At 34.4% G+C, this 26,674-nt stretch overlaps 1 protein-coding gene across 3 annotated transcripts in view; it reads right to left on the reverse strand.

Moving 5' to 3' along the window:
• DOCK9 (dedicator of cytokinesis 9) overlaps positions 1-26,674 on the reverse strand; it is a 134,570-nt gene that overhangs the window by 95,845 nt on the left and 12,051 nt on the right. For all 3 annotated transcript variants that reach the window (XM_058184564.1, XM_058184565.1, XM_058184563.1), the window contains exon 2: positions 5,789-5,905. In XM_058184564.1, the coding sequence (XP_058040547.1) occupies positions 5,789-5,905 (117 nt within the window). The remainder of the gene's footprint in view (positions 1-5,788; positions 5,906-26,674) is intronic.

The raw sequence follows: 26,674 nt of genomic DNA on the forward strand, positions 1-26,674 counted from the left end.
ACATTATTTAGGCAAAACTAGTCATATGTAAAAATAAAAAGTTTAACTCTACAATAAAGCTGTTGTTGTTTTTTAAAAAGTGTTTCCAATTACATTTTTTTTCAAAGGCTGAGAACAAATATAATCAGGGATGTATATCCAAGTAGGCTTGCCATATAGTTTGAGTTGAACAGCCAGATAAATGTATCAATTAGGATATCAAGACATTTTAGAATGTCATTCTAGAAAAACTACTCTTTTTTTAATGGAGTAACTTCATTAAAATTACAGCTAGAGCAAATCTAATACCAACTTGGGAAAAAAGTGCAGAAAAACAAAACAAAAACAAAAATAGAAAAAATAACTGAAAAAGAAAAAATATATAAAGAAATGACTTCTTCCTTTAACACAAGTACAAACAATTTTAGTAATTTATCACATCCTCTTAAAATACAGCAGATCACATCATCTTCCCATAGCTGATCTCCATCTATAAACAAATCCTTAAAGGATTGTCATTTCAGTCCTGATGCCCCTAAGATACTTTTCCAAAAGGCAACTGGACTTTCTAGGATTTTTTTCATTTAAAACATTTCACTTCTCATCCAAGGAACTTCTTCAGTTCTGCTTTTTAGATGAAAAACAAAATGTTTTCAAGGGGGAAAAAAAACCTCAAGAACGTCCTGTCCCCTTTTGGGAAAACAATTTTGGGGCAACTATGACACGGATCATTGAGAGTCTTCATAGATATTCAGTCCTGGCATAGCAAAAGTCTATTGAAGTTTACCAGAAGTAACATATGTATTTTAATCTTGATTAAATAAACCAACTTTATATTCCTTCCTAGTGCATCTAACAATCTGGATCTTTAGTTATTCAAATAATGTCCTAGATAGAATGTCTTTTTTTTTGTCTATTCTTACAAAACTCTTCAAAGCTTTAACAATTTATGAATCCAATATAGGAAAATTATACAGGTTACTCTGTTTGTTATTTTTATATCTGTTTTAATTCTTAAAATGTAGGACAGTATCCAGTGGGATATCTGTTTTCATGTCATTCTTGTAGCCAGTCACTTTTCAATCCACTTCCAAATCAGTCTCAGTTTTGTAATGTAAAAGTTGCCCTTTTCTATAACATCTTTTAGAGTCTATCTATAGAGGCAGAAATTCTTAAAATTAACTTTGGGATCCACTGTTCAAAAATATTCTTCAACATGCCCAGTGTTAAAATATTTTGGGTTTTTTTCTGTATTTGTAAATTGAATTTGAATGTCTTCGCCTTTAATCAAAATCTTTACTTCTTTATGGTTTTTGCTTTGTCTAATTTTAAAGTTGTTATTTTAAAAAAAACTTCAAAACAACAGCATTTTAATAATTAATTCCAAAAATCTTTGTTTCAAATTTATCTGGACCACCATGTGGAACTTTCTAAAATCAAAGTTTTAATCACTCTTTGCATAAATCCTTAATCTTGGATTTAAAACTTCTTTCACTAAGAATTCAAGGAAGCTCATCTGGTGCTATAAAACCTGTTAATCCAAAATTCCTAACAAAGCAATTAACAAGCAATTTCTGAAAGTGTTTAGAAAGCAAAATATGTGAACCCAGTGTTCTTTCAAAGGCAATGACTGCAGTTTGAGCAAGATCTTTATTCCCTCATCTCCCAGAGCTCTAAACCCACTAGAGACTGTTATTTGTGGTCTCCTCACAAGAAGCAATTGTCTGGAGAACTTGTTGGTGATCTCAAATACAAGAGGAATTATAAAAGAGCTGGTCATCTACTCAGTAGCTCTTCACTATGTTGCAGCTGTCAGGTCTGCTTTTTGCAGAACCGTCTTCAGTCTGCCGATTCTTCTCCTCAAATTACTATTGACAGATCTATAAATTCCTATCTCCCACTGCCTATATTGTTTCATTATTTATTGCTATTTATTCTACTGATGCTTCAGACAGTTTCTAAAATATTTTAATTGTATTGTTCAATCTTCTTAATCATTTTCCCTCAACATAGCAAGAATGATGGTCATTTGTAACATTTTTAAAATGACTAAATATCAATTCAACCAATTACTTTTTCTACTAACTACTACTAACAACTTGATTTTGAAGACTACTATTATCATCTTGGCTTAGAACTATTTGTTCATTCTGTTTACAGATTCTTCAACCTATACAAAATGATCATATGTTTATTTATTCAAGCAGTGACATTTGGCATTGTTAGACTGCTGTGATATCTTTGGTACTTCAGTCATATTTATTCAGGTGGATTCTCTGCCTGAAGCAATGACACCAACAAGTATTTGTATTGTGTCCTGCTTGAGGTTTCAGCCACAAATCAATGTATAATTTTTTGGGTGAAGATTATGAGTTTTACTTTCAAGCAACATTACTGTAGCAAGCAATGTCAAACACCACAAAGGCTTGCCTGTGAAGTTTGTTTTCAAAGAGGAGTATGCAGAAGAGTTATCTAAAGTTTCAAGAATCTGTCAGAATTGTCAGCTAGTCCAAGCATCTAAGGTCCAAGGGTAGAATTCACACACAGGAGTCAAGCATGAACCAGATATTGTTTCCAGCAAAGAGAACAAAGGTAAATCATGTTTTTTTTATAGCCTGCAGCCAGCTGTCACTAATTAGAATGTTTACTCCATTGCTTGGCAAGTATCCTAACAGACCTACTCTGCTCTATCTTCTTTCCTGCCATCTACTGCAAGGACTGGGAGACCTCATGTCATCATCACCTGACAGGTCCAGCTGTCAGGTAGTGCCTGTGATTGATCAGCCTCATGTGATGTCTGGCTCTGTCCCTCCTGAGGCTGATATTCCATACACTCACCTGGAGCAGCTTCTTCAACTTCAGATTCAGAATCTGAATCTGGGTCATGACGTATTATATATTAATAAATGTTTTAAAGATTCAGTTAGGTCCAAGAATTTTCTGTAATTCATCCCTCCAGCTCATAGGTAATCAATTTCAATTTTTTGAAGTTTTTTCACTTCTGATTTTCTTAAGTTGCACACTTCACAACCATAGGTCATTACTGTTATGTCTATGATACTGAAAATTCCATTCTTGCTTTCTGTTGGATGAAAGCTAATCCATACCAATCTACCTCAATTGATATATCTTTATCAATTCTGTCTGTGTACTGAACACTTGGCCAAAGTAGATGTAAGAGTTGACATTCTCTACTGGCTCAAAATCTGCTTAGATGAGTAAAAATAGTTTCATAAGCCTTGAGCCTTTTTTTCCTGTTAATTTTTCAGACCAACTAGTCTGCTTGCTATATTGAGCATTTAAACACTCCTTGGCTCTTTGGACACTCTTTGTGGCTAATGATCACAATGTCATAAATAAATTGGAGCTGACTTTCAAAACTGTGATTAACAATGAAAATCAGATTTATATCAGAATATACAATAACGCCAACATTTAAATCTATAGACCAATATGTTCATGTCCCAAGAAAAAAGAAACAAACAAACAGCACTAGGAAAATGACCAACAAACACACTTATCTATCCCCTGTTAAGCTATCTGTTTCTAAAGGCTATGTTTAATAACTGTTTCCATATCACATAAAAACCTTCAAGTGACTTTGAGTTAAGGGATATAAAATGAGTCATTTCAGGTGATCTAGTCCTATCCTGCTTTAAGACTTTAAAAGAAATAATTAACAATCAAGTTAAGCTCAAAAACAGAAAGATAACAATACTTCACCAATAACTACAGATTACGAGCAGTGAACTAAAAAAAACCTTGAAATTTACTTAGACTTGATTCATTTTTTTCATTTATTTATTTTATGATGTACCTAAACCATACAGCTATAGAATATTAGAAACTGGTAGATCAGCTGCATTGTCTTAACTATTTTCTTTCAAGTCTTAGTATTAGAGTATTGTATAATAAATTTAATTCAACCTTCATAAAAAATAAAAAGTACCTGGAAATCATCATATGGAAAAAGTAGCAGTTCACGCAAGCCATCGTTGATTATTTGAGTTTTCTTCTGAACAATTATATTTTCATAGTCTATTGGCTCAATTATCTTTGGTTTTGCCTGAAAAGAGGGAAAAAATTTTGATGAGTAGAGATTTTTATGCTTATACCCAAATATATTTTAAGATGCAATATATATTCATAAATCTATGCAATACAATCCCAGATATGACTATTCAAAATTAAATACCATTGTTTACACTGGATTTATTCCCTAGTTAAGAGTGTACAGAATTACTGCTTTTATCTAGAAAGGATAGTTTTGAACTTAAAATTATGTGTTTATAAACATATATGAAAAAATGAGCATTATGCTAACAAGATAATATATAGTTCAACTCTGTCTAAAGAAACAAATGCTATTGATTTTAATCAGCTTATAGCCTTTCCATTAATTGATATTAATTTTCCTGATCATTGAATTTTAATTGATTAGCTAATTGATTTTGCAATAACTGATTCAGAACTATATGTAAACCACATCGTAACATTCTAATGTTCCTGTTTTAAGCTGGAATATATGTGGGATAGAGAGTGATAGTTAGACTGGATTTCACCTTTTTATCCACCTACTGAGTCATTTCCAAGGATCTTATAATTATTAAAAATTTATTGGCTGCCCGTTGCCTTGGAGTTGCATACAACCTAGAAAAAAAACTTAAAAATTGCTAAAAACATACAGACAACCCAGAGTTAAATTATCTAGTAAACAACACTATCAACAAACTAAAACAGGGTCCATTAAACAAATAATAAACATTGTCCCAAGACTGAGACTAAATATTTTCACAATTTTCTGGAACTGTAGGAGAGGGCACGGTCCTTATCCCTGGGGGAGGGGGATGCTGTTCTGGAGGGCAAAACAGGGAAGGTTTCTAGGTCCCACAAGACGGAAATGTTTAATGAGGTGGACTTGGAGCACAGCCATTCTGCTGGAATGCACCGAGCGGGCAGAAGCTATTGGAGACAATCAGTCTCTCAGAAAGCCAGGCTCTTTGCCATATTCAAGTTCTGATGTTCAAGAGAAGCTGAGTAAAGTCTAGTTCACAATTCTAAACTAAAGGATTCAGGGAAATCTGTTGTGGCTGTACTTGATGTATGGGTCTAAATATAATCTTGCATCTTCCATATTTGATATAGAGCTTGAACTAATATCATGATGATTGGTAGCACTAGGCACTAAAAACTGTAGGAACATATTTCTACTTTCTTAACATAAACACCTCATGCTAATAGCTTGAAAATTACTATTATACAATCTAAATTATTTAGATATAGAAACTATTTCCATTACTCTTCATCTTAAAGGATGGTTCTGTTTTCTAATCCTTAGATCATGAATCTAGACAAAATATTATGGCATCAAACACAATTATCTATCCCCTGTTAAGCTATCTGTTTCTAAAGGCTATGTTTAATAACTGTTTCCATATCACATAAAAACCTTCAAGTGACTTTGAGTTAAGGGATATAAAATGAGTCATTTCAGGTGATCTAGTCCTATCCTGCTTTAAGACTTTAAAAGAAATAATTAACAATCAAGTTAAGCTCAAAAACAGAAAGATAACAATACTTCACCAATAACTACAGATTACGAGCAGTGAACTAAAAAAAAACCTTGAAATTTACTTAGACTTGATTCATTTTTTCATTTATTTATTTTATGATGTACCTAAACCATACAGCTATAGAATATTAGAAACTGGTAGATCAGCTGCATTGTCTTAACTATTTTCTTTCAAGTCTTAGTATTAGAGTATTGTATAATAAATTTAATTCAACCTTCATAAAAAATAAAAAGTACCTGGAAATCATCATATGGAAAAAGTAGCAGTTCACGCAAGCCATCGTTGATTATTTGAGTTTTCTTCTGAACAATTATATTTTCATAGTCTATTGGCTCAATTATCTTTGGTTTTGCCTGAAAAGAGGGAAAAAAATTTGATGAGTAGAGATTTTTATGCTTATACCCAAATATATTTTAAGATGCAATATACATTCATAAATCTATGCAATACAATCCCAGATATGACTACTCAAAATTAAATACCATTGTTTACACTGGATTTATTCCCTAGTTAAAAGTGTACAGAATTACTGCTTTTATCTAGAAAGGATAGTTTTGAACTTAAAATTATGTGTTTATAAACATATATGAAAAAATGAGCATTATGCTAACAAGATAATATATAGTTCAACTCTGTCTAAAGAAACAAATGCTATTGATTTTAATCAGCTTATAGCCTTTCCATTAATTGATATTAATTTTCCTGATCATTGAATTTTAATTGATTAGCTAATTGATTTTGCAATAACTGATTCAGAACTATATGTAAACCACATCGTAACATTCTAATGTTCCTGTTTTAAGCTGGAATATATGTGGGATAGAGAGTGATAGTTAGACTGGATTTCACCTTTTTATCCACCTACTGAGTCATTTCCAAGGATCTTATAATTATTAAAAATTTATTGGCTGCCCGTTGCCTTGGAGTTGCATACAACCTAGAAAAAAACTTAAAAATTGCTAAAAACATACAGACAACCAAGAGTTAAATTATCTAGTAAACAACACTATCAACAAACTAAAACAGGGTCCATTAAACAAATAATAAACATTGTCCCAGGACTGAGACTAAATATTTTCACAATTTTCTGGAACTGTAGGAGAGGGCACGGTCCTTATCCCTGGGGGAGGGGGATGCTGTTCTGGAGGGCAAAACAGGGAAGGTTTCTAGGTCCCACAAGACGGAAATGTTTAATGAGGTGGACTTGGAGCACAGCCATTCTGCTGGAATGCACCGAGCGGGCAGAAGCTATTGGAGACAATCAGTCTCTCAGAAAGCCAGGCTCTTTGCCATATTCAAGTTCTGATGTTCAAGAGAAGCTGAGTAAAGTCTAGTTCACAATTCTAAACCAAAGGATTCAGGGAAATCTGTTGTGGCTGTACTTGATGTATGGGTCTAAATATAATCTTGCATCTTCCATATTTGATATAGAGCTTGAACTAATATCATGATGATTGGTAGCACTAGGCACTAAAAACTGTAGGAACCTATTTCTACTTTCTTAACATAAACACCTCATGCTAATAGCTTGAAAATTACTATTATACAATCTAAATTATTTAGATATAGAAACTATTTCCATTACTCTTCATCTTAAAGGATGGTTCTGTTTTCTAATCCTTAGATCATGAATCTAGACAAAATATTATGGCATCAAACACAATTATATGTTTTGTTTTGTTTTTGGTATTAGCTACAAGGCTGTTTTGATGTAACAACAACAAAAAAGAATAGTTAACTTTTGAGCTTGAAAATTTCTCCACATACCGAGGTGTCTTTAGAAAAAACTATAGGAAACCTTAAATTCCAGCAATTAGAATTACGTGGAGAATGTGAAATTAGATTTAAAATACATTACGTTTCCATTCCAGATTGAAATACAGTTCTAAAGTATTTCTAGGGTAATGATTTCTTAGAAAAGTCTTATAGAAGCATAGTGATCTGCAGAGAGGTTGGTCAAAGAAGATTACTTCACATAGTCTAATGCCTACCACATGGAGATATTGTCTTTGAATAATGTTATTGGAAGGAGTTCAAAAGAACAAAAGGTTATGTTTTGAAAGATTCATTATGAAGGAGAGACTACAGAATTAAGACTATGAAGCAAACTATTTTTTTAAGACTGCACACTATGTATCATTATAGCAGGAAAACATGCCTTGTTGATACAGCAGAGTACACTTAATTCAAAGAATAATAACACCCACATTTTAAAAAAATATAGACAAAATTAATTTTGAAAATACTAACTTAGCCATTGCAAAAACTTAGTAAAAGACCAAATATAAATAGAGGACACTAACAATGAGAAAAAAAACCCAGGAAATACACATCTACATTTTTTTCTAATTACAAAGCATGTTGAACATTATATTCAACTAATTCATTTAATTAATTTAGCTCAGAAAACATACCAAGACAGTTACATGTCGGTTCATGTATAGCCCTATAGAAATACTTTCACAGAAATGAATACTTAAATCTAAGTCTTCTGGAGATGGATAATTAAGCATAAAAACTGTTAAATACAGTTCAACAGTTATTGTCCATTATTACAACTGGGTAAGAAATAAATTATCTTTCTAACTAACAATGAAGCAATAGAGACAAGAAGCACCTACATAGAGAAAAACATAAGTTAGAACCTTCAATGGTATTTTATTACTGTCACAATTCCCACCTACAATATAGTAGCTTTATAGGTAATCCTCGACTTACAACAGTTCATTTGGTGACTGAAATTACAACAGCACTAAAAAAATGTGTCTTACGATTGTTTTTCACAATTATGACAGCATTCTCATGGACTTGTGATCAAAATTCAGACACCTGGCAACTGGTCCATATTTATAATAGTTGCAGTGTCCTGGGGTCATGTGATCACCTTTTGCAACTTTCTGACAAGCAAAGTTAATGGGAAAGCCAGATTCACTTAACAACTATGTTACTAACAGCAGTGATTCACTTAATAGCTGTGGCAGGAAAGGTCGTAAAATGGCACAAAAGTCACTTAACAACTGTCTCACTTAGCAACAGAAATTTTAGGCTCAATTGTTTATGTCAAGGACTACCTGTATTAGAAATAGCTTTCTTTATTATAAATATTTGACAATTAAATGAAAATGTAAAGAATTTTCACCAATGCTTTGCTACTTCCCTAATATGATGAATGATGTAACAAAATTTGGACTGACATTCTTTTTTTCAAAAAATAGTTTAGTTTTACAAAGACAATGAAATCTAAAAGATTAATGTTCTAATGTTAATATTATTTTGAACTATCTTATGATTATTTGATTATGTTTAGGCAATAAAACTATTAGTATTTTGTTCACTTTCAGTTATATTTAACTCAGACTATTTTGTTTCAGTGTTTAACTTTTCCTGTATTGTGTTACATTTGTTTGTATTTTACAAACCACTAAATATTAAAAAGGCAAGACCTTATACGGAAAGAACAAGTTCTGAACTTCTTTTTTTCAAAGCACAAAGAAATATAATTTTATTTTTTCTATGCTACTAAATATGGGTTTCTATGGCTTGGCATAATAAAAAGAATATTATTATACTATAATTTTAAAATATTCTTATAAAAGACTCCTTATCTTCACCCAAACATTAGATTGAAAGACTAAAAACATTGTGGAGTCCTTGCTGTTCGTTGAGTTTGGTGGTTTTCCTGCAGATGTTTTCATTACCAAACCAGGTAACATCATCAGTGCATCATGAAATATCTACAAAAAAACCACCAAGCTAAGAGAACAACAAGGACGCTACAATTCAACTCTGAACTACAAATATTCTCTTCTATCAGTACTAAATACATTGCTTTTCACAATTTACAAACCCCTGACTATATTTTATAATATAAGAATTGAAGTCACTGTTCAATAACAATTTGAGAATACAATTTGGCAATCCAAGTTCAAATGTGTAATGGCTTACACTGAGCTGGTGCAGACTTTCAATTAATTTTCTTGCACTGAAATAAAAAGTCAGCAAATGAAAGAAGTAGGGAGACAGTAGGCTATGGGCCTTTTTTACAAAAATACTACACTTAACTCCAAATTGTGAGAGACTTTTTATACTGCAACTTCACATTATCAATATACAATGAACGAAATGAAAGCAACCTCCATAGAGGCACACCCTTTCCTCCAGCTATTTCTCCTCCAACTGTGGATTGGCAGTCTTTGGGATTTCTCCTCTAATTCCTATTCAATAGTAATTGAAAAGTCATCAAAACAAGTTTAACTCATGGAGATTACATGGACAAATACTCTTCATCTTGATCTGATTTTAATAATAATTAACAGCTATTCCTCAACACACTCTAATCATATTGCTGATCCGGTGCCTTCATCTCACGTGTTGCCTTTTCCTTGTTTTCCTTCCCTCAGTTTTACCAAGCACAGTCTGAACAAGCCTTTACAGTCAAATCCCAAACAAATCAGAACCATATTTGAAGCAATATTCTGTTATTCTGAATCATTCTGGATCAGGGGTCCATGCTGTCAGCAAAACAATTTGAAAGAGCAGTTGTTCTATATTGTTAAGTGGAAAGATTTTCAACACACATTATTGTTTTTGCATATGCTTCCTGAAAACTGTTTCCTGACAGTATCAAAACAGGCCATGTCATGGAAAAGTTCACCATAGTAAAGCATTTGGTTAAGAAAGCTGTTTCAAATTGTTTTGTTGATAGCATGGATCCCTGATCCAGAACAGCATAAAAATATTGCTTCAACTATGCTTCAGATTTGTTTGGGATTTGACTGTACAGACTTGTTCAGAATACCTGTATGCTTGGTAAAACTGAGGGAAGGAAAACAAGGAAAAGGCAACCTGAAAGAGCAACACAAAATTGAAATATCTGCATGCAATATTAGTTAAGTGTGATTGCAAGTCCAATATATTCCTATCCCAATTGGATATTAAGTCAGTTTTTTATAATCATCAATTTCTTTCTTCAAATACCTTCAGAATTTTTTTCTTGTTGTTATACTGAATATATATCCTCTGAATTTCTGGATACAAGGAAAACTATAATCCCACAGCAAGGCCTTGTAGTAGAGGTTTTTTTCTGTTTCAAGTAGAGCAGCACTCCCCAACCTTAGTGGCTCTGCAGACTGGCAGTGGCGGGAAGGGTGGGGATGATTTTTCATGGGCAACCTAATCCCACACATGCACAAATGGAGCTTTGCACACTCACCTACAGTTTGTGTGGCCCGATTCCCAATGGGCCGTGGACTGGGAGTTGGGAACCCCTGCTGTACAGCATTTGCTGTGTTTCAAAGACAGGAAGACGAATAAACTATCTTCATACCTGTCAATATTCTCTTATAGTTTTAATTCTGGACCATTTCCCCCAAGCCTTTCTAGTTTCTCAGATTAATCCTGAAGTTTTAAAAGGTTGGGAATGGGAAAAAGTAGCAAATGGGATTCAAATGCCTCTTAGTATTAAAATGGATATACACATTTCAGAAAACCATTATTTCCTTGTAGAATAGATTTTCGTGCCTAGACCATAAAAGCTTTATGTGTAGAAATTGATTGACAGCTTTGGATTTCTGTTAGTACTATAAATGCTACTTGTAAAATCTATTTGACATTATATAAATTTGAAACAAACTTAAACACAGGATATTTTTCCACCTCACCTAATTCAAAACCCGCTAAATTTCAGAATAGCCAAATCAAAATATTAATCATTCTTATGCTTAAGACAAGACAATGTTTATTGTCACTTATTTCTGTGAACACACTGGCACACATTAAAAAACTGAAATTCGGATGCCCACACTCAGAAGAAAATATACATACCCATACATGCACACACACACACACATAGAATAAAAAAATTTATTGGCCAAGTGCGATTGAACACACAAGGAATCTGTCTTAGTGCATATGCTCTCAGTGTACATAAAAGAAACGATACATTCATCAAGAATCATACGGTACAATATATATCCATATAGATATAGATATCACAATCTTTTTGAATACATAGCAGAAAAAAAGAGTCTTGAGTGTTAACAAAGATTGAAACTATATGGTACAAAGCAGTGGTGAAATCCAAATTTTTTTACTACCGTTCTGTGGGCGTGGCTTGGTGGGCGTGGCAGGGGAAGGATACTGCAAAATCTCCATTCCCACCCATTCCAGGGGAAGGATACTGCAAAATCCCCATTCTCTCCCAACTCCTCCTCTATTCCCACCCCACTCTGGGGCCAGCCAGAGGTGGTATTTGCCGATTCTCCAAACTACTCAAAATTTCCACCATCGGTTCTCCAAACTACTCAAAATTTCTGCTACCGGTTCTCCAGAATGTCAAAACCTGCTGGATTTCACCCCTGGTACAAAGCTATTATAGAAAAGCTACTATTTTTATTAAGTAGAAACTGATATTAAGATATTTAATATAGCAAACATATTTTCTTCAAATGATGTATTTTAAGATTCAAGCATTGGACCTACTAAAGCCTACTAAAATAAATCTAAGATTCATGAAGTAATTGCTTTTTTGTACCCATGTATGTTGAGCCAACGATGGTTCACCTTCTTTTTTTGCAATTGTATAAATTATTGCTGTTTGTTTTCTCTAATGAAGTTCTGTTCAAAATATATTATTTCAGAAATATTAGTAAAAACAACGTTGTATTTTCAGTAATGTGGTGTTTTCTTTTTCAATCCTTAGCTTTCCTTGAAATAGTTTTGTTTTATTTATTTATATTTCATATTACCAAAACCGCTCCTCTCTTTTATTCAAAATTTCCTCTGAAAATAGAATGTTCTCTACTGCTTTATATATCTACATTTAGATCTAACAATGGATTTTAAATTAAAGTAATTAACCTGATTGAAGAAACTCTTGTGAGACATTTGCTCCAAACTCATCTGAGAGTTCAGATCTACAAAAAGAGGAAGGAAATGTCATCATCCCTAACAAAAGAATACGAGGACAATATATTGACTTTGGCATTTGCTACATTGATACCAACACTTTTACAGGAAAGCAGAATCTTTTTCTCATATTCTCCTAGAAACATTTTCCGTTTATAAATAGTTTCACCACATGAGAAAAAGATTCTACTATAGAAAAATTATAGATACCATAATACTACACCTATAATAATTTTTTCAGCTGTTAGTATCCCACATTGTAATCACTTCCTTTTCCTAAAATAAACAAAATTTTAAAATAAAATTATAAAATCATATAGCAATTTGAATATTGTGCCAGAAATCAAGGCAACAAGCTGAAATTAAAAAGGGTAAAACCTGGAAGGAAAAAAAAGAACAAAGAATACTTTTTTCCTAAAAAGTAATAATAATAAGGGGACCTCCTTAGGAGATTCCCTAATATTATTCCCACAATAACAACACTAAGATAAGTTGGCCTGAGAAAGACTGAACTATTTTTTTTAGTGATTGCCATGGTTAAGTGGACAAACCCAACATCATTATACTCTATGGTTTTTCCATTTATGCTATTTAAAATACAAGCAATGAGAACCAAATAGATATGTCCCTTGCTATTCAACACCATAAGATTTATCAGAAAACTGTACAGAATTTGTTATAACCATAAAAAAATTACTGGTATATATTTCTTCTCATCAACATGTCTCTAATAGAAATCTATAATCTAGATTTCTACATCAATTGGCCCTATCTTTTTCTTGAAAAGTTGAATAAGTGAAGAAATGGAACTATGTACATCAAAAGAAACTGAAATATACTGGTAGTGACTATCTTTAGAAAGTCTGCATTTAAGTTTGAGGTGTCCAAAATGACAGATGTTAGTAGTAACATAAAGGTAGTATTTGGAGAGAAATAGATGCAAATAATATATTCAAGAACAATGTGCAGCACTGTCCCCAATATAGAAATTGATAATTCATATTCAACTCTGTTATCAACATCACCAAAAAAATTCATCTTTCATGTATTTTAAAAGTCATTGAAGTCATTCTACCATTATATGGGAACGCTAATAAATAGGATATGAACTTAGAATGAGAAACAATTAGTAAAAAAAAAAAGTCAGAAATAATAAAAATGGATCCAAGAATTTAACTGACTCTGAATTGAATTGTAATCATAATATGACAGAAAGAAATCTAAAATTTTATGATTAACAAAAGGAAAAAAACAAATACAAGCAGTCCTCGACTTATGACCAAAATTGAACCCGAAATTTGTGTTGCTAAGCGAGTCGTTTGTTAAGTGAATTTTACCCCATTTTACAACCTTTCTTGCCACAGTCGTTAACTGAATCAATGCAGTTGTTAAATTAGTCACAAGGTTGTTAAGTGAATTTGGCTTTCCCATTGACTTTGTCAGAAGGTTGCAAAATGTGATCACATGATCCAGAACATAGCAGTCCCCAAGTGATTGAATTTTGATCATGTGGTTATATGTGTAAATGGTTCAATGGTTATAAATGTGAAAAAGTCATAAATCACATTTTTAGTGCTACTGTAACTTCGAATGATCACTAAATGAACCATTGTACCTGTACATAGTAACTGTCTCCTAGAACTACATATACATAATACTGTCTCCTAGATCTCCATAGCTAACAGAAGAGTAGGTCCTGAAATACATATATATATCACACCATATCTCATTCAAATGAGTATCAATCAAAATTGCATTAGAGATGAGACAATCTATTTTCAGTTCTATAACGAAGCGGAGGCAACAAATAATTCAGTTTCATAATAAAGTCCAGGTAATTCAATTAAAAAACTCATATTAAAGAATGTGATAAAAGCTCACCTTGCTCAATATGGTAAGACTACATAAATTTATATCAATAAAATCTTTATTAGGGTTATAAACTGGCATTTGTATGATTCATATTCGAATTTCTGCATTTGTTCCATTATTTAAGACTATGGAAAAACAATTTATTTTTATTTTTTACATTTATACCCCGCCCTTCTCCGAAGACTCAGGGCGGCTTACAGTGTATAAGGCAATAGTCTCATTCTATTTGTATATTTATATTTGTATATTTGTATATGGTTATATATTAGTCTTTACCCTCCATTAATGTAAAATTTCACAATGCTTGTTTAAAATGTACACAATTACGTCAAATTTGGTCTATAGAACTTCTATTAAAAAGTTTAGCTTGTCCATACTATGGTCAGAGATACAGTCTACCATAAAGAAATTAATGACCATTCCAAAGGATAGCTGACACACAGAATGGAGACCTGGATGTTATGTAGAACACACTCCCAATAAGTACTGCGCTGATTGGGTGTGGCTCACATCTCTGTTCAAATTTGTTTCCAATAAACATTTCCTTTGGACTTCCTTTAGCACATGTACTCATGAATTCTATATACAACATTATCCCTTCAAAATCTATGAGAATCTTTTTCTGACACAATCTTCATATTTTGCCACAGAAAACATTTATAGTTTGATCCAGTAGACATCTATCATTTTTATATTCCTAAGGAATGTACCTAGGTCTAAAATTAACTGCATATCAATTGTAACCAATATTGACTTGCAGCTATGATGTTTCAAGTGTCTGACCAACAACTAAAGAATTACAGATTATCAGAATGACTCTCCTGGTAGTAAGATCTACCATATAACTTCTGGTATCTGGTCAGAAATCATTGAGACACAATATTTTCCTTTTTCCATTCTCTTCCCTATTTCAATAACCCAAAATTTACAAAAAAATACATGTCAAGTTTCACGTACTGTAGAAATTGCCTTTTGACCTCTTAACCACATAAAGCAAAACATTTTCATTGCTCCTTCTGAATATATATTCTATAGCTTATTTTTCATTGCAGAGATGTATTTAATCAGTCTAAAATTTTGAAACTGTGCACCTTAGTTTACAAGATAAAAATATAACGATTTGTTCATTTCAAACATTAAATAAAAGCATTGAAAATAGAACATCAGTTTCATCATATTTAAACTAGTAAGCTAGAAAGACTTTCTGGTTTAAATGTATTTAAGTTTAATCAGTACTGACAGACCACTTAGAAAAGTGCTTTTCTAAAATATAAAAGAGCAAACTATATATACATTCATCAGAAATAACACAGCAGGAGACTGAAAGAGGGCATTAGAAGGTAGAACCGTTCAATCTTAAATGCTATAACCTTTTTCTTCCTTCCCCCCCTTCCCCAAAAAAAACCCCACAAACACAACCATCAAAAAAAAGAAAACAAACACCTTACCAAAACCTGGACTGAAGTGTTCATGTCTGTTTCAGAGGCTGCTGCATCCAAACATTTTTTAGGAAAGTCTGTAAGTTCCTTTTTAATGTTTTTACTATTTGTTCTTGCCAGCATTCTTATCCGGAATATTTCACACAAATGTAAATCTCAGCACCTTTATCTTCTAACAGAAGCATACCAATGATAGAACAAAAAGTAAAGCTTCTGCCACCCTTAAAACTGCAAAGAGAGTAGTTGTGAGAGTACTCTGCTGAAGACTTAGTCAAGTTATGGTGGGAATGCATGACAGATAAAGGCCAGCCCTTGAAAAGGGGGAGGAAAGTGTGTGTAGCAGAGAAGGAGGTGGATCCATTTCAGCATAAAACTCACCAAACAGTTCTTCCCTGTTCTGATAAAATGAAGCTAATAATCATATATTTTAAAATATTCTAAATCAGTAGTTTCTAAACAATTACATTCAACAATAAATTGTATTTATGCGTGTAGGGCTCTTTCAGTCAGAGTACTTTTAATATGGTTTTTCCCTTGAGAAAAATAGTTTTTCTCATGAGAATAAAAAGAGACAAAAGAGATCCTATGACAATAGAATATGTAGGCTCTGCCAGCTTAAGTATTAAATGTTAGTGACTTTGAAATGGAATACAAAATTATTATTTTATGGATTCTGATATGGAAAGGTAACATGACCAATTTATCCAGCTGATGTTGGTGGTCTGATTAGATGACTCTACAAGTACCAATAATTTGGATTATATCAAGAATCCGTGTTGTTTTGTGATTGGTGAGGTTGGATCTGGACAGAGGATACCCAGATCAAGTTATCACTTTTCTATAATGTCACGGGGTAACTTTGGGCAAACAGCTTTCTTCTCCCAGGCAAACCCATCTCTTGCACTGATATTGTACTGTATTGAGAAAATTGGGAACAATTGCGAACTCATTCAGGCAATGTCTAACATTCATCCTGAAAATGTCTAGAACAAGACTCAGGATAGTCTGGTGAGTTTCCTGAATAATAATTGCTATATAACTATAGAGTTAAATGGAAAAAGAAGACTTGAATTAACTCCATTCTCTCAACACACGCATATTTCTTATATTTGTATAAAAATATCAATTTTATCATAAAAGCAAAGATTACAAAATAATAAATAATCTCTATAGTCAAAAGTTTTGCATGAAATGTGATTTTTTTTTTATGGTTCAACTGTTCCAGTGGAACACAACTTTGGCATATTCAGGAATAGGTAGCTGGACTGGTAGTCCAAGCAAGAGGGGATGGGTGTGTATGTATGTGTGTCACAATGGTTTTTCAATCTGTCTGATGCCTGTATTCTCTGCAAAAATGTTACTGTTGTAGCTTTTTTAACTGTAGCATTGTGCCTGTTTTATTAATTCTATCAGATTACTGGCTTCCCAAATCAGAGGAGGCCCATCTTTTGCTTTCCTTTGTTAAGTCTATATTCAAGCCAAACACTCAACATATCTTTCTCCTCTTATTTTCCCCACAGCAACCCTGTGAGGTGAGGTGAGGTGAGGTGAGGTGAGGTGAGGAAGAGTGACTGGCTAAAGTCTCCCAGCTGGCCTTCATGGCTAAGGCAGCACTTGAACTCACAGTCTGCTTTCTAGCCTGGCGCCTTAACCACTAGAGCAAACTCCACTGTTATAGTAGCTACACTGGTTTTCCATACATTTTGAGAGAAATTTAAGTTGCAGATTATCACCTAACCCTATGACTTGGGAACTGCTTTTTCCAAATACATTGTGTAAGCAAAACGTTTATAGTTTGCTACTGCCTACTTCCAGGATGTTTTTTACTTCTGTTTATCCTGATATTCCCTGGAATTCTCTCATGCAAGTACCAAGCAGTTCATGTATGTTTATATTCTGAGCAAAAAACTCTGGAAGAATACATGCTACAATTTGAGGAAGGATTTCAAATATTTAATTAAAAAATAAAATTCACATCTATTTTGTGGGTTCCAGACACACACATGCTCTAACTTCAACACCTAGGAGCCCTCGTGGCACAGTGGTTAGAATGTAGTATTGCAAGCTAACTCTGCCCACGATGACAGGGCTTGAGGGCGACTCATAATTTCATAATTCCGAGGTTGATAAAATGAGGAGCCGGATTGTTGGAGGCAATATGCTGGCATTGTAAACTGCTCAGAGTGCTGTAAAGCTCCATGGAGCAGTATATAAGTACTATTGCTAATACCTTCGGTATTTACTAGTAATGCAAAAGACAATTTAATTCAACCCTACAAAGGTGGAAAGAAAAAGAAAAGGAGGAGGATCAAGCAGCAAGGTCAATAGACTCAATTACAATGGAGATGAGTCAAGCATTGGAAGACCTGAAGGACTGGGTTAGGCATGAACAGTCACAGTGAAAATCTATCTTTGTATGTTATGTGTTACACAGAGACCAAACAGGGTGCACTGAATAAGATAACAAGCCTCAAGTACAAGACAGTAGCCTCTTTCCACTTTCAAGCAATCTAGGCAGGCTACCTATGATTCAAGAGGTAATAAACAACCATCAAAATGAATAGTTAGTGAAAACCTGATTTTCCATGAGCTTATCCCTTTTAAAAAAATCTCTTTTCAGCTATGTTTTTAGGCTAGGGTCTTAAAGAGTTGTTTTGTTTTTTAGAGGGTGCTTTTGAATCATTCTGTATTTCTTGCCTTGTCTTTCTTCTTGCCTTACTTCTTACTTTACTCTTTGGCAAGTCCATAATATTTTCTAGACAACTTTTTGAAAATGGTTTGCCTAGAGCTGAGAGGGAGTAACTGACCCAAGGTCACTCAGAGTATGGGTCAGGGTATGGAACTACCCCATTCAGAGCTGATGTTCAGTTTGAGGATCATCCTAGGTTCATGACGCCGGCTTGTTGAGTAGGTCGGAGCTGTGTTAGAAACCTTTGCACTTTCATTTTGTATGCCAATTGTGCCTTGTTAACCAAGAGATCTTGCTCATGATCATTCATGCCTTGGTCATTTTCTATTTACATTTACTGCATTGTCTTATTTATGGGGCTGCCCTTGATGACCACCTAGAAGTTACAACTGATCCAAAATGCAGTGGAGGGTACCATGTTGGAGGCCCATTTAACACCCGTTGTGTGAGCTGCACTGGCTCCCAGTCTTCTTCAAGGTGCAGTTCAAGGTGTTGGTTATCACCTTTAAATTCCCACATAGCATGGGACCAGGTTAATTGTGAGACCATTTTCCTTGAATGTTTCTGAACAAAGGGTGAACACATTCCTTCCCTTAAACATTGATCTTGTGGGTCCTCAGAAGCATGTCTTCTTCACTGCAGCGCCTATCCTACCCTTCCCCCTTGTGATCCAACAAGCCTCCATCTGAATTTTCCCTCAAGCACTGAGATTGAGTGATATATACAATATAATTGCATATATTATTTAAATCTGGGGTTGTAAGCTGTCCATAGTTTAGCTTAAAATCGGTGGCTACATAAATTTGTTAAATAAATAAAACTAGAGGTAGAATCTTAAATTTACCACAGATGCTCTGGAAATGAGTAAAAGGAGAATGAAGGCATAGGCTGGCAGCTAAGATTGAGCTACAGGGCTCTGGCTTTTAAAGTATTATAGATGCAGTGAATTGAGCAATATTTACATTGTTAGTTGGATGATGACCTGAAATTCACAAAAAGATGGTAAGCCCTGGAGGACCATTAAATCATAAAAGAAGGAAGTGAGAATAGAATTTGCCTCCTCTGATCCCTCAGGGATTGAAGATGACAGATGATCAAAGGTTTTATCAACCAGAGAACAGCCAGCCCACAAAGGGGAAACTGCTACCAGTACCTATATGCTCTTCCTTAGTTTGAAATTAGTTAATAGGAAGTAGTAGATGGGGAAAAAGTTTATAGTTTAGTATCTCAAGTCATTGTGCCTTACTTGGAAATGGGATGAAGGAGGCAAAAGAACTCAATCTTGGAGTCTCTAGCCATAAATAAACCTTGTTTTCTATTCTAAGGAATGAAGCTTGGAAACTGAAAGTAAATGATTAGCAAATATTTGGGTTTGGTCTGGTAGTTTGAATAAAAGAAATAACATTTTTGAAATGATGTTTTGTACTGAGTTTCTAATACAACTAGAAAACCCATTGAAAGCTTTTGTGCTTCTGAATGATAGTCTTAAAGCAGTACATTATTCAAATTGACTCCCATTACCACAACTTGTAATAGCCAATTGCACAATTTAGCTATGTGCTATGGAAAAGCCATAAACCTCCAGAATGTAATTTCATATTTATAATTTGATTTTATGGCTAAGCAAAAAAAACAGTGTTTTTTCTTTTTAAAAAAATCAAATGCATTGTTTTATTAAAATTTGTTTACCTCCAAAATGATTTTAATTCTTTTAAATAACCATGATATGCTTTTTGTGGGATTAATTTAAAGAATATTTCTGCAGTTGGTGCAAAATTGTTCCACATACAGATACTATTCGACTTACAACCGATTACTTAGTAGCAACCATTCAAAGTTACAATGGATCTATCTGGTAGCTACTTACAACCCAGTTTCAAAGTTCCAACACCTTCCCTTCACAATCATGTGACTGAAGTTCAGGTGTTGCCAACTGGACGACATTTACATATGTTTGCAGCATTCCGCGATCACATGACCATGTTTTATGAAAGTTTTCCTAAAACCAGCATTTACTTTACATTTTCAGCAAAACCACGCCCACAGCAAACCCTTGGTTCATTTAATTATTCCAGCATTCACTTACCAACTGTTGCAAAAATGATCATAAAATTGGATCAATCTTGTGACCAACCTGTTTTATGACCATCATAACTTACAACTGTAATTGGCTGGCTCCATTAGAGTCATAAGTTGAGTACTAATGTACTGGATTGCTCTCTATAACAGTAATGGTGAACGAGTGCTGAAAAGGAAGCGCTTTGCGCATGCACTTGTCAGGCCCGCGACCAGGAAGAGGAGCTGCCCGGTGGGCATGCGTGTGCTGGATAAGGTACTTTCAGTTTCTGGAGCATGCTTCCTGGCCAGCAAGTCTTCTGGTTACTGCAACGCATGCGCACACGCTGATCAGCTGGCTGGCGCACATGCTCATGCCGGAAAATGGAAGACCAGTTCTTCTGGTTTCCGGCACTGCCACATGCACAAAGGCCAGCTGATCATCGCATGTGCATGCATGCCAGAAACCCAGAAGAGGAACGGGAGATGCTGCATGTGCCAGGCGACAAGGCTCCGTGTGCCACTTCGGGCACACGTGCCATAGGTTCGTCATCATGGCTCTAAAATATACTGCTTCTAAATTGTATAGAACTATTTGTTTAGATTTTTTTTAATCCAGCCTTTATTATTTTTATAAATAACTCCGGGTGGCAAACAAATCTAATACTCCTTCCCCCTCCTTTTTTCCCCACAACCCTATGAAGTGAGTTGGACTGAGAGTGAGGGGGAGGGGCTAAGTCCCTAGTCAACTTTTATGGCTAAGGCATGACTAGAACTCCATCTCCTGGTTTCTGGCTGATGCCTTAGTAGAGCAAACTGGCATCATACTGTATCATATTTATAATATACACAAATGATACTTTTTCAAAATTTAAGGTAATTAGCTATAAAGTTTGTAACCAGGATACCCCAAAATTAATTCACTATCTTCCTCAAATGCTTTGTCATACAGGTGGTGCTTGCTGAATGACCATTCAAAGTTACAACAGCCATGGAACAAGTGCTTTAATGGCCCATAAAGTGCTCCTGGTTATGCCCCTATTCCCTGTGTTTACATGACAACATGCCAAGTCATCTTTACAACCATAGAAGCATTCCATGGTCACATGACTGTGATTCATGGGGTTTTTTTTGCCAGGTTTTGGCAAAAACAAAACAAAAAACACCCATTTAAATGAATGGGTCTGTTTAACAACTGTGGCATTTGCTTAACAACTGCCACAATAAATACCATAAATTACTTCCTGTCACATGGGTGTCTCAACTTATAACTGTAATGGCTTATGACGATAATTCTGTCCACAATTACGGTCATTATTCAACGGCCACTAGCAAACTGCAGCATAAGAAGTTAGTGAAATGGTAGCATGGATGCACCAAGATTATAACAGTTCTTAACCAAGTAGTAGGTAGCTTTTCTGTTAGAGGAGTATCAATATTGTTTCATTTGAACTGATTTAAGAGATAGTTTACATTCTGTATTTTAAAGAAGTTTACTCTGTACTTAACATAATCATCTTGTTTTTTAAAATTATGTATCTTCGTAAGAATGACTTTGGTCAGAAAGGCAGCTGATAATCATCTTAATAAATATTATAACATCTATTCAAAGATTTATTTTTCATTCATGGATATATTAATGCTCAGTGCATCTTTGCTTAAAAATATCATTCATATAAAGTAAAACATAAAGTAAAGAAAATATTGGGAGAATTTAAAAATAATTCATAATAAAGATTTTGTCTAATTAACTTTCCTTTAAGTTAACATGTATTGTTTGTCAAATCAGGCTTAATAAAATAGAATAATCAGTACTGTACTATATTCATTATTAATGTTGGAAGACATTAAAATGCATACTTGTTATGTACGTGGATTTTCTGCACTAATAAATGCTACATTACCACTCCCTCAAATGCTAATACCATACACCCAATGCCGAGATACATCACAGATTGCTAAGTATGCACTATTTAACAACTGCCTTATGCTATATATGCACCATCATAAAAATAAAAACATACTTGAAAAGCTCTTTCTTCTAAATGCTTTGTTTATCTTTATAGGAATACCTAGTTTTACTGTATTCTTCTATCTTCTACTACAATTATAATATCTCCTTTTCCAGACACATGCTTTGGACATTCATAAAACAACAATGAGAATGCTAAAAATAGTACTGCGTAGACATACTGAGAGAGAGAAAAATCAATGTTTTACTAAAAATATTGCTTACAAATAGTATCATCAGCATTTTAGCATGTTGTACTATTATTAAAATAATAATAAAGATTCAACAGCAACAGAATCAGAATGGATGGAGAATTTCAAAAGCATCAGATACAAAATATATAAAATAAATTTAAAACATCTTAATGAAGCACATCAAAATTTACCAAAAATGAATGGATCAGTATCCCAGAGTCTTCTTTTGTTAAGCTATTTGCTGTATATTCCAGAGCTTTATTTTCTCTTTGATGTTTGCAAATATATGAACAGTTTCTCTCAATAACTGTACGAATACCTTTAAATAAAATAACACTAGTTGTACAACCCATTACAATTTCTCTGCAGCCTGTCCTTCCAGCAAATGTATTTCTTTCCAGAATATATTCCTTTAATTCAAAAGCATGGTTTTCTTCAGCCACTCCAGCAGTATATATCTATTAAGATTTAATAGCACTATATTCTAAGCTTATGTAGAAGAATGCCAAAAATCTTTTGAAGATATCAGCAAGAGCCACACCTCATAATGCAGCCATGCCTCTAACAGAATCCTTCCTAAAATGCTCGAAAAACAAATAGATAAAAAATGCAGCATTCCTAACTAAGCTGCCTTGATTTCCATTTGTCAACGTTCTCAAATTTTCTGAAGCCAAAAAAGAAAAAGGAAAAAAGCACCCTGCTGCAGCTTCTACTGCCAGGCACAAAGAATTCTCTCATCTCCGCAAGAAAAGCATTCTCCCAGAATGCTTAGCTTAGCATTTGCACCAGCAGACAATTTTTTTTTGTCAACCTAAATATTGAGGTGCTGGATTTGGAGTGGGTGGGGGTGTTAAGATTCCTGCTGCAAGAACATTTGACCTTGCACAAAAAGAGATGGAGAAGATATGCCCATCTGTTGCTACTATAGGAACTATTCGATACGTGCAACTGTGGAAGCTTATTTTAAATATCCAGATATGCATGTACTGCAAATAGTAAACCACTAGAGAGCAGAGCATTTAAAAAAAAAACTTTTCTAAATGAATTCAGTGTAAGTAGCACTGCAGTTACTGGCATATGAAAGAATACAAGTTATTTTTTTCATTCATACATTTCCAAATAAAGAAAACTGTGTCTATAAATGTTAACTGAGAAGCAATTTCTATAGAGTTCAAAAAAGCTTAATTACTGTTTACAGAGACAATTCTATACCTGTGAACCCAGGAATAGTAAATTCATTTCTAGGTGGATCTGTAGAGGACACCATTCTTTTTCAAATCACACTTCAGTATGTGAAAATCTGGTTTGTGGCATAGGTCACAATGTCTGGGTTTTCATCTAACACTGCCCATATACCAAAAATACATAAACCGTAGTGGCTGGTCTGACACAATACCCGAAGCTAAGACCAAGCCAATCAAATTTTCTCTTTGCATAAGGGCTCAACCTAAAAATTGTTTGATATAGCTGATTAAGCATCCCACGGATTGTATAGCAGAAAAATACATATTTGAGGTCAAATATAAGTTTGATGTTTTTTATTTCTTAGAGCAGGGGTGTCAAACTCAACGCCTAGGGGCCAGATCTGGCCCGCAGGGCTGCTCTGGAAACAGTGAAAGACCGGCCCACGGTGCCTCTGCCAGCGAAAATGAAACTCAGGAGGGCTGAGGGTGGCCCTTTGGAGCTCCATTTTCACTGGCAGAGGATTGCAGGAGGCCATCGCAGCAGAAAACGGAGGTAGGGAGCCCATTTTCACCATTTTCAAATCTATTTGACATTAAAATCTGTTATGTCCTACTTGGGGGTTTGGTGACCAAAGTTTTATCGTCGTTTGACTTTAACTAGGACATTGATTTTTTTTTAAATCAGTTAAGATCAACTGCTGCTAAGAAAAATCAGGAAACAGCATTCTTTCTTTAAAAATGTGTACTGCATTTCTCCATCAAAAGGATTATTAATTATTATTATTATTATGACTTTTGAATACAGATGGATCGTCATTTGGAACAGAACATGCCAGATATCACAGTTGTTGAGGGCCGAAGCGTACAGTTTATTGATATTGCTGTACCAGGAGACAACAGAGTTGAAGAAAAAGAATTGGAAAAAATCATGAAATATCCCGACCTGGCCACCGAAATTACACTGCTATGGATGAAACATGTAACAGTGATACCCACTGTCATTGGGGCACTTGGTACCATGTCCAAGAATTTTACAAAACACATCAAGAAATTGCAGCTTCCTGCAATAACAGCAGCGGAACTGCAAAAAACTGTGCTATTCAGAACATCATATATTTTAAGAAGGTACTTGGTTGATACCTAGGACACTGGCAACAACCCGTATCAACCATTAGCACCAGTCAATCGTATTTATGACACATTTTTAAATGTTCAGTTGACTGAGTTTCATGTTTAATGAATAAAAGAGATGATAATAATAATAATATTAGAAAACAGTAAAAATAAAATAAAAAATCAGCAAAACCACCATAACAGTGTAACATAAAGAAATCATCAGCCTCAATCATATTTTATTATTACGTAGTGTATATTGGAGGTGGAGAGCTGTGTGCAATGAAATTTCATTTCAATCTATGCCAGTTAGTGTACATTCAAAGTGACAATAAAGTTAGTCTAAGTCTAAGTCTCGTGGTGAAAAATGATTAATCAGTATAAACATTTATGGGATTTTAAAGATGGCCTGATACTTCAAAAACCTATTTTACAGAAAGTATTTGGGGAGGGGATATGTTATTCATTGCATCTCTTAAAATGTCCCTAACTAACCTTTTTCTAAAGAGACCTTTTATAGCAATAGGACTTAGATTTGTATATTGCTGCATAATACTTTACAGCACTTTCTAAGTGGTTTACAGAGTCAACATATTACTCCCAACAATCTGGATCCTCATTTTACTAACTCGGAAGGATGGAAAGTTGAGTCAACCTTGAGTCAGTCAGGATTGAACTCCTAGCAGTGGGCAAAATCAGCCTGTAATACTGTATTCTAACTACTGTGCCACCACGGCTCTTTTATAAAAAGGTTGTTAGCAGATATTTTCAGATATCAGTCCTTCTGCTTAATATGAACATTTTGAGAAAGGGACAGACAAATCCTGATATACAGCAAATACTGTATGTAAGAATATTAATATAAATAAAGAATAGTACAAATAAAAGTTGACTTTGTAAATATACAAATAGAATGAGACTATTGCCTTACACACTGTAAGCCGTCCTGAGTCTTCAGAGAAGGGCGGGATATAAATGTAAATAAAAAAATAAAAAAAAAAATATTACTTTCTATATTCAACCATTTTTATTGCACCTTATAGAGTGAACACATGGCATTAAAATTGCTCATCCATAAGACCATAAAAGACATTCTAATGCAGCGATCACCAACTGGTGGTTTGTGGACTACTGGTGGTCTGCAAGAAAATTTTGGTGGTCAACAGAAAAATTATTTGCATTTTTTATATTGAACTAAATTAGGGGTCCTCAAACTATGGCCCCTGGGACGGATATGTGCAATGAACGTTTGTGTTGCTGCAGAGAGTCTCCCGCTTCAGGGTCTTCTTGTGTGTGTTGGGGGGGGAAGAAATTCCAACTTGGGGTCTGCTTCAGCCTCCTGGTGTGGGGCTTTGGGCAAAGGCTGGAGGGAAGTGCTGCTGGTGGCGAAGAACTGAAGGGCCTTGTTTCAGTGGGACTGCCTCATGGCTTGGAAGTAGCTGACCATCTCAGCCACTGAACCTCCAGGCACCGGTACCTGGTCTTACAATCCCGCAGGTTTTCCCTCTGGTTGGAAAGCCTATGCTTCTAGTCCTCAGTGAGGTGCTTCTGCTGAGCCTCCTTCTCAGTCAGATCCAATCTGAACTGAGACAGCTGTTTTGGCAACTCTTTCTAGTGGTGGCTGCTTAGCTCCAATAACTGCTTCCTGTTGGGACCCTA

This window comes from Ahaetulla prasina, chromosome 5 (assembly GCF_028640845.1).
Source record: "Ahaetulla prasina isolate Xishuangbanna chromosome 5, ASM2864084v1, whole genome shotgun sequence".
Lineage (NCBI taxonomy): Eukaryota > Metazoa > Chordata > Lepidosauria > Squamata > Colubridae > Ahaetulla > Ahaetulla prasina.